This window comes from Nerophis lumbriciformis, linkage group LG18 (genome assembly GCF_033978685.3).
Source record: "Nerophis lumbriciformis linkage group LG18, RoL_Nlum_v2.1, whole genome shotgun sequence".
In the NCBI taxonomy this organism is placed as follows: Eukaryota; Metazoa; Chordata; class Actinopteri; order Syngnathiformes; family Syngnathidae; genus Nerophis; species Nerophis lumbriciformis.
Window position 1 is genome coordinate 28,257,115 of NC_084565.2, and position 12,958 is coordinate 28,270,072.

General features: G+C 34.9%; 1 protein-coding gene across 1 annotated transcript; it reads right to left on the reverse strand.

Moving 5' to 3' along the window:
* Window positions 1-240: 240 nt before the first annotated feature.
* sec22bb (SEC22 homolog B, vesicle trafficking protein b) lies at window positions 241-12,354 on the reverse strand. The gene is made up of 5 exons (XM_061977943.2): window positions 12,146-12,354; window positions 8,921-9,030; window positions 8,688-8,848; window positions 3,112-3,258; window positions 241-1,021 (listed from the first exon to the last, which is right to left on the reverse strand). The coding sequence occupies exons 1-5, from the start codon at window positions 12,218-12,220 to the stop codon at window positions 867-869; spliced, it is 648 nt and encodes a 215-aa protein (XP_061833927.1). The 5' UTR covers window positions 12,221-12,354; the 3' UTR covers window positions 241-866.
* Between the last annotated feature and the right edge of the window lie 604 nt (window positions 12,355-12,958).

The window sequence follows — 12,958 nt, forward strand, 5'->3', positions numbered from 1 at the left end:
AATGTCGGTCATATTGGTGGTCTTTGGAGAGCCTCAGAGTTCCCTAAGGTAAAAAAAAAAAGTTTGAGAACCCCTACATTTTTTATTTTAAACATAATTGTAGTATTCAAATGTATCCCTGAAAGCTTGTTGAAAAAATAAAATAACGTTTTTGTTGTATTATTTAACAAGCCCACTATGTAGTTACATAGCAACTTGTTGATAAAGGCTCGACTCGAGGCCTTAGAGAACGGAGGCGCGTGCTGTGCAAACCATTTTATTCATCATCGCGAGCAGACAAACAGAAAAAAAGAGCTGGTTTGTGTTTGCTGCTCAGCCTGAAGCCACTTTTGCATTTACATGAATAAACTTTGTACAAGATAAAAAGGGAGAGCATATATTATCATCTTTCTTTTTTCACGGTTTTTTTCAAGGTTGCTGGTCAAGCTAGAAATGTCACTATGGTGGGAAAATAATAATCTGCAATTAAAATAGAAATTAAAAAAACATATTTAAACGATGTTATGATCCGATTATCGGTATGTCAGTCAAATAGTGAATAGGATTAGCAATACCCACTCAGGATTTTCTACTAGACACGATACAGTATGTAAGGTGGTTACTGAGCAGCTTGGAAAGGTGTGGAAATTTACAACAAAAGTCCCTTCATTTTCCCTCCACTTTTGCAGGCCATCACCCTCAACAACACCCACTTTCCACTCATCATGAAAGTGTGATGCAATACGCTATCAGAGCGCGCGCAACTAAACGGGAGGTGATATTGTTTGAAAGGTCATATTAAGGATGCCGCTTTTAGTGAAAGGGTTTTTTTGGGTTTTTTTGTGGAGATGCCGAATCGCTCGCGTACGTTTCCCTCCTTGAAGCGCTCAGAGCCACCAGAAGCGCACGTAGACGATGAGCATGATGAAAAAGACGCCGCCGGCGGCCAGCTTGGCGTAGGTGGAGCGGGTGTTCAGGTACTTGGCGTCGCTGCGGTACTTCTTGGACAGGGTGGACAGGTTGCTGGCCTTGGAATCCAGTGCTGAAGCAGGAAAATGCCAAAACGTAAAATAAGTTTACTTGTTTCAAGCTAGCTCAGCGGTTAGCTTAGCTATTAGCATGCTTGCTATCTGCATTTTTAGCCTCGTCCTTCAGTGATAATGTACTTGATAATGATACTAAGAATTGCGGTTTATTTGCCATAATAGAGGTGATTATTATTAGATGTGTATGGAGATGCTTGATTAGCTGCTAGGGGAATACAAATAAATACAGTGCCAACCAAAGGGTATCGGCGTTTGTGATCTGCATAGAAAAACATGATTCAGAAATGGTGACCACGTACTTTTTCACGAATGTCAGCTAATCGGCGTCCTTCATAATATTTTTTAGACTTCATGACAAAAAACACTCTTTGACCACATGGTCACTTACCACCGAGTGCATGCCACAACACAGCAGCTACAGAACCAATGTTGTAACAGCGGGAGATACAACTCCTAAACGATGACCCGTAATGATACTTCAAACTACATCAGGAGGTTGCCTACAGCCACAGTTGTGACATCTTAAGACCTTTTTTTTCTCTTTCCATCTTTTACTTAATTAGAGACTGGAGTGAATATTTTAATGGAGACCATGCAGGTTAATTGAATGGAGGCATACATTAATAATATTAATAATAATGATGGATTACATTTATAAATTGCTGTGATGAGGTGGAGACTTGTCCAGGGTATAACCCGCCTTCCACCTGAATGCAGCTGAGATAGGCTCCAGCGACCCCCCGCGACCCCAAAAAGGGACAAGCGGTAGAAAATGGATGGATGGATGGATTTATGAATTAGAGCATTTAAACCAAAATATTGTACAGTAAAAAAAAATCTAACATTTTACACTTTTTATTGGTCCCAAAATATATAATGTTTAGACCAGGGGTCTCAAACGTACGGCCCGGAACAGGTTTTATCCGGCCTGCGGGATGAGTTTGATAAATATAAAAATTAGCAAACATTTTTGAATGAAAGAAACTGCTGTTCTAAATGTGTCCACTAGAGGTCGCAATACCAATTCTTTGTATCTTTGTAGATGATGCTACATATGTAAAAAAAATAATACACATAATTTTAGTGCACCAGTCGAGGAAAATGAACAAACTACATAAATAACATCCTGTAATTTGATTTTGATATTATTTTTTTTATCTTGATAGATTGAAAATTAACACCAATAAGTTGACTGATGAACATTATCACATAATTGACTTATAATTATTTACAAATTTATTTAAGTATAAAAAACAACAAATAAAGATAGAATACTATTAACCGCAACATGTAAGTGTAAAAAAAACCAACAACATTATGATTTGTACATTTTCAGAATGTGCTTGTTCTATTTTTAAACATTTTTAAGTTAGCGTGCTGTGATTTCACCAGTCTGGCCTACTTGGGAGTAGATTTTTATCCATGTGGCCCCCAATCTAAAATTAGTTTGACACCCCTGGTTTAGACTGACCAATGACTGCATGGAGAGTGATTGAAAAGTCGGCCAATGACAGTCAAGATCGTGCAGGAAGGCGGGACTTACGCAGAACAAGTAGTGCACTCATTCTGCCACAATAAAATCCCCAAAATCGACATAAATAGCCAAAATTGGCGAACAGACTGGCCAATGACTGCATGAGAAGACTGAAAAGTCGGCCAATGGCAGTCAAGGCCATGCAGGAAGGCAGAGCCTAATCCCTAATCTAAGTATCATGTTGTAATTGTATGCATGTTCGAAATAAACTCAAACCATAACCATCCATAACAAAGTGTGGTGTAAAATGAGTGACATAAACATTTGAAGTAAAGCTTTTAGTTAATGCACCGTAGAACTATAATTTTTAATCCACTTTTGTTGTTTTAGTTGAATTGTTGTTTTAATGAACCTATGCTTTGTGATTTTATCTGTGAAAAGCGCTTTATAAATAAAATGTACTTACTTACAAGCGGTAGAAAATGGATAGATGGATGGATAGACTTTTAGAGACATACTTTTATTCATCCCATAATGGGGAACTGATCAAAAGTATGAAGAGGAAGGCGGGACATAAACACGCAGGTGTATGCACTTTGCTGTAAGACTTACCAGAGAGCGCCTCTCCCCTCTGCAGCACCTCTTCGATGTTGGCCACCATGATCCTCTGCACGTCCTGCAGCTCCGTGTTGATGCTGCCCAGGTTCCTTCTGGCTCGGCTGTCTATGTAGGCCTTCTTGGTTTTTTGGATGTACGTGTCTGGTCAGGGGAGAGGAGTGCAGGGATTACCGTATAGAAGACGTCCCTCGATATAAGACCAGCCCTCTTTCTCAAGACCCGCTTGGAAAACGTTCTAAAATTACCGATAGGACAAAACTGCAATGGAAAACATCATATTGACTGGTATGTGTGTGAGTGACAGGAAGAAAAGCTCTGACTTGCACCTGCATGGATGCATGTATAAATCTATCTATCAGAATATAAGCCAACCCGAGATTTTTTAAAAGGGAAAATATTGTTTTATATTCAGGTCGATTGTGACACATTGTCTTTGGGCCAGTTCCAACTTGTGGGGCCTAAAACAAGGCTTAAAACTAGGGCCTTCTCTGTTTTTGGCCTCAAACTTCGGAATGTTCTTCCCCCTCATGCCAGAATGGCCCCCACTGTTGAATGTTTTAAGTCTCGTCTTAAAACCGACTTTTATTCTCTGGCTTTTAAATCGGCATGAGTCTGATGGTCCTCTGTTCCTTTTGTTTTATTCTATTATATTGATTTGTTTGTATTGTTTTATTTTATTGGTGTATTTTGTTATTCTATTATTATTATTTGCTTGTTTATTATTTACTTGTTTCATTTTAAATGCTTGTAATTTGATTACTTTTATTGTTGTTGATTCTTTTTGTATATAGGCTTTGAAGTTATTATTTTTTTACACTTTTAAATAATGTCTATGAATGTTCTATTTCACTCATTTTCAAATAATAAAACATAGAAATATATTGGCAGAATTTACTGATTATTGGGATTTTTTTTTTTTTAAATAATGTTTTAACACAAAAAATAAAATGAGACGCTATATAAAATCGCACCCAATGCTATACTGTAAAATGAGCAAGCAAAGCCATCTGCTGCCTACTGCTTGTAAAGATTGTAGCCCACATTTGAAGTTATTTAACAAATAACTTTAATAATTAAAAAAATGGAAAAATATCAGCAGAATTTGAAACTGTTTGTTTATATTATTTTTCAACAAAAATATAAAACTTAAAATATATAAATGGTACATAGTGCTACATGTTAAATTGAGCGAGTGCTGCCATCTGCTGGCTACACCTTATAAAGGACATATCGTTTTGTATTAGTCATTTGTTAAGTTATTATTTAACAGAGGTGGGACCAAGTCATTGCTTTGCAAGTCACAAGTAAGTCTCAAGTCTTTACCCTCAAGTCTCGAGTCAAGTCCCGAGTCAAGACAGGGCAAGTCCGAGTCAAGTCCAAAGTCAAGACTGGAAAGTCTCAAGTCAAGTCCCAAGTCCTGCATTTTGAGTTTCGAGTCCTTTCAAGTCATTTAACCACAGACTAATATATTTACACAGATTGTGTATGCTTTTAAAACGCTGTATTTATTTATTAAAACAAGTGCATTTGAAATTGCAGGGAAAAAGATAGTGCTGACATTGCACTTCAAAATAGCACTATTAACCAGTCATTTTAAACATGTAACTCATTCCTTTACAGAATAAACACATTTGAAAAAAAACAAGTGCAACTGTACTTATTTGCACAAAAGTGTTAACATTGTATTTCCATGGCATATTGCATTGTAACTAGTTCCACAGCAGTTTCTATCCTGTTCTTACCTTATCTCATTGATCTCATCTCATACTGTATGTGTGTTTATGTGTGTGTACACATGAAAAACATAACAAATATATGAACATAACAATGAACAGAGTTGTACTTTTTAGATGTCAGGACCCTATGCAATATGTACACATATTCTTAATATAGTATACATTTTAACTGACCTTTATTTGACTATGTTTGTCTTTTTGTAGGTGGCTAAAACACGCGGTGCTGCTGACTGCCGTCTAACGTTACGTTACTGTGTGTGATACATTGACTAACGTTACGTTACTGTGTGTGATACATTGACTAACGTAATGTTACTGTGTGCGATACATTGACTAACGTAATGTTACTGTGTGTGATACAATGACTAACGTAATGTTACTGTGTGTGATACATTGACTAACGTAATGTTACTGTGTGTGATACATTGACTAACGTAATGTTACTGTGTGTGATACATTGACTAACGTAATGTTACTGTGTGTGATACATTGACTAACGTTACGTTACTGTGTGTGATACATTGACTAACGTAACGTTATGTATAGGTACCTCATGAAACCCTGCTTAAAAAAAAATCACTTGACAAAAAGTATGAATAAGGTAGCAAACTGCAGTGGACGCAACAGATTGCCATGTTTGCAATGACGTTATAACCATAGACATCTTATAAGTAGACGCAGCATTGGTTGCTGTGACGTGAGCAATTTGGCCGCCATCTTGAAGTGCTGATGAGGAGCCGGCGAGCAGCCTAAACTGACAGTTGAAAGGTAGAAAACAAAGATGCCGGGCTGGTGTTCAGCGTTTTCCTGCTCAAATGAGCGGACTGTTGAAAATAGGAATCGGGGGATTACTTTTCACAAGTGAGATTTAACATTAACGTACTATTGGTTGTATTTTATGAAAATAATATTACCACAGAGTTGAGAAGGATCAAAGATCTTCAATATTTGTATGTGAAAATCACAAAGAAATCTTCTGGGGGAGGATGACGCCCCTACAGGGGTTTGGTTTACAAACTTTCAGCCCCACCTAAAACAAAATTCACCAGCCACTACTGATTATGATGCATTCTCATTTTAGGCAAAGTATAAGACAATACTTTAACAGTATAATTGTAACCAGGAATCAGTCTTCAAGTAACAATATTCAAATACTAACATTGTTCGGTTAAACAGAATTTGGTTTTATTCTGAATCCAGTGAAACAGATTGGTGGTTTTAGCTGATATGAAGACTTTCAGGTGTTTATATATGTTTAAGTATTTGGCAGACGCTTTTATCCAAAGCGACTTACATAAAATAATACATATAAAACAATCACTGCAAACATTATCATTTAAGGGAAGAATGTAATAGAAAATATCAATACAAAGTGTCAAGACAGAATAAACTCTCTGCTGCTGCAGCAACAGAGATACAGTCTATAGGTCCCTAAGATATATAGATATCTAATGTATTCATACATTGTTTATGTAGGATACACGCATATGTATATATAACCTAATCATATTGTTTCTTCAACTTAAAAATAGTTTACCGTTTTTTTCCCCCTTCTCTGGGATTATATTCCCAGTTTTGATCTCGGACGTCTGGTCACTTAAGCGTATAAGAATATTATATTACTGTTAAGCAAACTATGAATAATAAAACACGCCAAAACATGTGTCTGTTATCATAGCTACACGTATGACAAAAAAGGGGGTGAAAATCAGTGGTATTCAGTGAGGTAATATGAATTAAATGCGCTGACAGTTCATTGCTCCTGCCAAATGAATTGCACTGAGTGGAGCGGATCACCACTCCAAGATGGCGGCCACGCGCCTCGTCTGCGCCAGTAGGCAGTAGCGCTCTATGCTGCGTCTACTTATAAGATGTCTATGGTTATAACGTTAGCAGTGAGTTTGCAGCCTCACTGATTTAACTACACAGCAAATAAAAGTCACGTTACTTAGCCAATAAACGTTATCTTACATTCAAAACTTACCCTTCTTTGTGCAACTTCAAATGTCGAACGAAGTTGGAAGTTGTTGCGTCTCCGTCTGTAATATTCGAACTGCGTGATTTGCATACGGCAATTCGTTTTTTGTTGACCAAGTCGTAGTTTTTATACCCGAACGAAACCAACTTTAACATAATTGTTTATCACTGGCACGTTGTTGGACAACTCTTGTTCATTGGTTGTCCTGCAATTTGATTGGATGAATGCTGTGTGATGAAAACAACGTAAATCTAATTTGATTGGCTGTTGTACTGACAGCACACCAGCTGACAGGAATAACACGCTGATAGACAGACGAAGAAAATTAAAAATACGGAGCGCTCCCAAATAACTTTTTAAGCTTTGGATTTTGGGGAAAGTGGCAAGTCATGTCAAGTCAAAAGGCTCAAGTCCAAGTGAAGTCACAAGTCATTGATGTTAAAGTCTAAGTCGAGTTGCAAGTCTCTTTACATTTTGTCAAGTCGAGTCTAAAGTCATCAAATTCATGACTCGAGTCTGACTCGAGTCCAAGTCATGTGACTCGAGTCCACACCTCTGTTATTTAACAATATTAAATTGTGTAAAAAATTGAAATATATTATTAGAATTTTATGTTTATTTTATTATTTTTTTATTACAATGATGAAAAAAAAATCTTATAACACAAAAACAGGTCAAATGAACAAGTGCTGCTATATGCTTAGTTGTTACCCCTTGCAAGGCATATTTGTCAATTTATTGTTTAATTAATCATTTTAAATAATTAAAAAAAATAGAAAGTATTTGAATAATTTACAGATTTATTTTAAACAATGTTTTATTACAATAAAAAAAAAAAATTATATATATATATATATATATATATATATATATATATATATATAATAAAAATAAAAAAATTATATATATATATATATATATATATATATATATATATACAAAGGTCACCTTATGCTACATGGTAAAATGAGCGAGTGCTGCCACCTGATAAATAATTAAAAAAATAGAAAGTATTTGAATAATTTACAGATTTATTTTAAACAATGTTTTATTACAATAAAAAAAAAAAATTAGATATATATATATATATATATATATATATATATATAATATACAAAGGTCACCTTATGCTACATGGTAAAATGAGCGAGTGCTGCCACCTGATGGCTTCCCCTATATAAAACATTTAATCTTCTATTTGTTGTTCTTCCAAGTTATTATTAAGTAAATCATTTTAAATTAAAAAAAAAATACAAAGCAGATGGGAATAATTCGCAAATCTATTTTATATATGTTATTAATTGCTAGAATATAAAAATGTCACCTACAATACAGGTGAAACTCCAAAAATTTGAATATTTTGAACAAATCCATCTATGTCAGCAATTCAACTTCAAATGTGAAACTAATATGTGAATAACTCATTACATGCAAAGTGAAAACAAATTAGGATGATAATGGCTGAGTTCTTTTTTTAAACCTCCAAATTTTCTAAGATTTTCAATTTGTTTTTCATAAGCTGTAAGCCATAATCATTTAAATTATATCAAAAGGAGGTCATATCAAAATATATCTGCTGGCTATCATTTGTAAAAAGACATTTAAAATAAAAATATTTTAGCAGAATTTACAGATTTATTGTATTATTTTTTTAATTTAAATAACACAAAAATAATATAAGCTATACAAACCAGCACGTGGTCAAATAAGCAAGTGCTGCTATCTGCATTCTTCAGCTTGTAAAAACATTTAATAAAGCGGCGATGTGTCTCGTTAATGTTGTTGATGGTGTTCTCGAGCAGTTGTCTGTCCAATAAAGTGCAGTAAACATAAGTCAAGTAAATCTTCTTGCTTACCAAACTCAATAAAGGAGTAAGGCCGGGACACAGTGGGCACCCTCTTCCCGTGCTGCTCATGAAACTCGGCCTGCAGATCCTCCAAGTAAGCAAAGGCGAGCTTTTTGGGAAAGCTCGCTTCGCACAGGACGAGGTAGCACACTCCTTTCTCGATAACATAGCTGCAGACAAGACAGGAGGATAGTTACTTTACTAAGACCAACAGCAAATTAGATACAAAGTTTGGCACTCACTGAAACGACATGGAGCCCGCCTCCAAAGTGCAGCGTGTGGGACTCTGCTCGTTGAGTTTTCTGAAGAGCTGCTTGGCTTGACTCTGGTACTGCTGCAGATCCCGGCCCAACTTCAAACACGCAGGAAAGAAGACGATAAGGCAAACAGCTTGAAGCACCTACAGTAGACATGCTTGAACCCACAAAACACTTCAGTGTGAAGCGTGGTGTTTGCATAAAGTACTGTCGAAAAACTATGGTGTGGAATGTTTATGAACGCAACACAGTAGCATCAACACAACCAACCTTTTCGCTTCCCTTTTTGAGAGCAAGAAAAACAAGGAGAAAAGATTATATTTTAAATGATGTCACACAATCTTATTTTTTCTGAATGATGCTGACTTTATCAATGAAAACAAAAACCTTATATCTCACCGCAAGACATAAATAACTATGCCTTTCAAACATGTGCAGAAAAATAAAAACACCAGGAATAATCAATATCATTGTCAATTGAAAAATATTACAAGTAAAATGGTACAAATACTAAAATAAATACATACAAAAATATTACATGTAAATAAAAAATAAAAAACATGTTTCTCATCAATTAGCATTAAAAACATTTTATCTAAAACTGTAATGGGAAAATATTGGCATTTATATATTTACATATTTTATATGTCACAAACATATTAAATAAAAATAACTAACAATAAAACATACATACATATATATATATATATATATATATATATATATATTTAACTTTATAATGGAAGCATGGCATTTATTGCAAATACTATTTGCCTATTATCTGCCACATTCATACCAATTTAATTATGGGTAACTAGGAAGAAAACTAATTATGTTCATTAAATGTTTTTATCAAATGATGTTTGCATAGAAAAATAAACTCTATGCGAGGGTAAATGTGACACTCACTGTTGACAATGAACCTTTCCACTTACCTCAACTCCTTTTTTTGTTGTTTTTATTCAGTGGCACTTCTCTGTATTTTTGTGATTTTACTTCTTTTTTTTTTCTTTTTTTTTTACTTTTAATCGGTTTGTGAGATTCTATATCTGCTTGTGGCTAAGAGGAAGGCAGTACATAGATAACGTTGATAATTCTTAATATTTTCAACATTTCACAGTATTTTTTTTTCCCAGTCGCCTATCTTTGGTTTATATTAAAGTAGACCATTTTCAGTGTTTGTTTTTCTATAATAATTATTTATTCATTTGATAGGGAAATCATAATACAGGTACTAAGAAAACAGGCACTTTTTTTTGTTCCCCCCCATACAAAAATAAGAATAAAAATGAAAAACATTACAAAAACATTTTTAAAGTAAAATTCCTATTTTACTTTTAAAATGTTTTATTTTTTTAAAATGAAAAAAATGTTAAAGTAAAATTCTTATTTTACTTCAAAAAAACATTTGTATTTTTTTTAAATTTAGGGACAAGCGGTAGAAAATGGATGCATGGATGGATATTCTTTTTTTTTTGTTATGGGGGAGACAAAAAAAAGTGTCTGTTTTCTCAGTACCTGTATTATGATTTCCCTATCAAAATGATAAATACTTATTATATATTAAAAAACACTGAAAATAGTCTACTTTAATATAAACCAAAGATAGGCAACTGTAAAAAAAATAATTAAAAAAAATACTGTGACCAGTCAAATATTGAAAATATTAAAGATGATCAACGTCAATAGGAAAAAAGGTGCCTGAAAAGTATCACCTAAAACAATCTACATTAAAATAAATCAACTATAGGCCAAAAACGATGATCAAAGTCAAAAGCAATTTAAACTGTGATTGGAGGAGGGCGGATAAATTAATATATTAAGTTAAAGTTAAAGTACCAATGATTGTCACACACACACTGGGTGTGGCGAAATTATGCTCTGCATTTGACCCATCACCCCATATCACCCCCTGGGAGGTGAGGGGAGCAGTGGGCAGCAGCGGTGGCTGCGCCCGGGAATAATTTTTGCTGATTTAACCCCCAATTCCAACCCTTGATGCTGAGTGCCAAGCAGGGAGATAATGGGTCCCATTTTTATAGTCTTTGGTATGACTCGGCCGGGGTTTGAACTCACAACCTACCGATCTCAGGGCGGACACTCTAACCCAGTGGTTCTTAACCTTGTTGGAGGTACCGAACCCCACCAGTTTCATATGCGCATTCACCAAACCCTTCTTTAGTGAAAAAAAAAAAAAAAAAAAAATTCAAATTCAAGACAAAGTCATATGATTTTTTACTGGTGCACAAAATGAACCATGCATGAACATCACCTTGTTCAAAGAACAAAACCAAAACCTTGCAATAGCTGGTTGAGAAAGGTTTTTCTTAAACTGTTCAACAATTTGCTCACGCATTTGTTGACAAAGTGGTGACCCTCGCCCCATCCTTGTTTGTGAATGACTGATTATTTCATGGAATCTACTTTTATACCCAATCATGGCACCCACCTGTTCCCAATTTGCCTGTTCACCTGTGGGATGTTCCAAGTAAGTGTTTGATGAGCATTCCTCAACTTTATCAGTATTTATTGCCAGCTTTCCCAACTTCTTTGTCACGTGTTGCTGGCATCAAATTCTAAAGTTAATGATTATTTGCACACAAAAAAAAAGTTTATCAGTTTGAACAGCAAATATGTTGTCTTTGTAGCATATTCAACTCAATATGGGTTGAAAATGATTTGCAAATCATTGTATTCCGTTTATATTTACATCTAACACAATTTCCCAACTCATATGGAAACGGGGTTTGTACAATGATTCGTATCAATACAAATTAATTTCAATAATTAAAATATTGATATAAATAATAATAATAAATGTTAAAATTTCTCATCCCACTGTGATGGAAAAATGCACAATGTCCTCAAATTGTATAAACCTTTGTGGTTATATAATCTAAAATGTGTTAATAAAGACATCATTCATGATGTACTATTTGATGCATTATTTATTATTCATTACTAAGAGGAACCAGGCTATTGTGTATAATATTCAAGCACTAATAATGAGACACTTTTATTAGTATATTAATAAATAGGAAACAGATTTTTTTTTTTTTTTAAATAGTGTTTTTCCACATCATTCATGTACTGCATTAAACAAATTAGATAGTTAGTATACATTAGCATGTCAACGAAGTATGAGTACATAGACAGTCGATATTGAAAGGGCTGAGTAATAATACGACAATAAAATGATGGACGTGTAACCTGCTCGTCCTCCTGCATCGAGGCGGCCAGCGGCAGGCCGTCAGCCAGCCGGGCGATCATGGTCAGCAGCACCATCTCTGCCCGCCTAAGATATTATATTAGTAGGAAGAAGTGGAGGTTATTGTCGTGTGACAAGACAGCTTGGACACACGCAAGACTGACGCTGAGCTGGCCGGAATAGCGTCAGCTTTTTGTGTCCGCCTGCTTGATCTTTCCGTCACGTCGCAAACCGGAACCAAAAAAAGGTTCCGCCTCGTTTTTCATAGCTTTGTATTTATTTTCAATGTATTTTGTATGACTGTTGATACATATATTTTGTTTGATACCAAATCTTACTAGGCGCGTGAACAACAGCAAAATATAATGACATTTAATAAATGACCTCAGTCCCACCTTTTTGTTTTGTTTTTTGTTTACATGACATTACTTGAAATGTTCATAAAAGTTTATTAACATTCATATATATATATATATATATATATATATATATATATATATATATATATATATATATATATATATATATATATATATATATATAGGATAGTCGAACCTCGGATTCAGGAGGAACAGTGTGGTTTTCGTCCTGGTCGTGGAACTGTGGACCAGCTCTATACTCTCGGCAGGGTCCTTGAGGGCAGGGCCGGCCCGTGGCATAGGCCGTATAGGCAAATGCTAAGGGCGCCGTCCATCAGGGGGCGCCACGCAGAGTGCCACAAATGTTGGAGAAAAAAAAAAGAAAAAAAAAAGTTGGTATTATTATTTCTAAATACAAAAAATAATCCCACGTTAATTAAAATGCAAAGTAAAGCC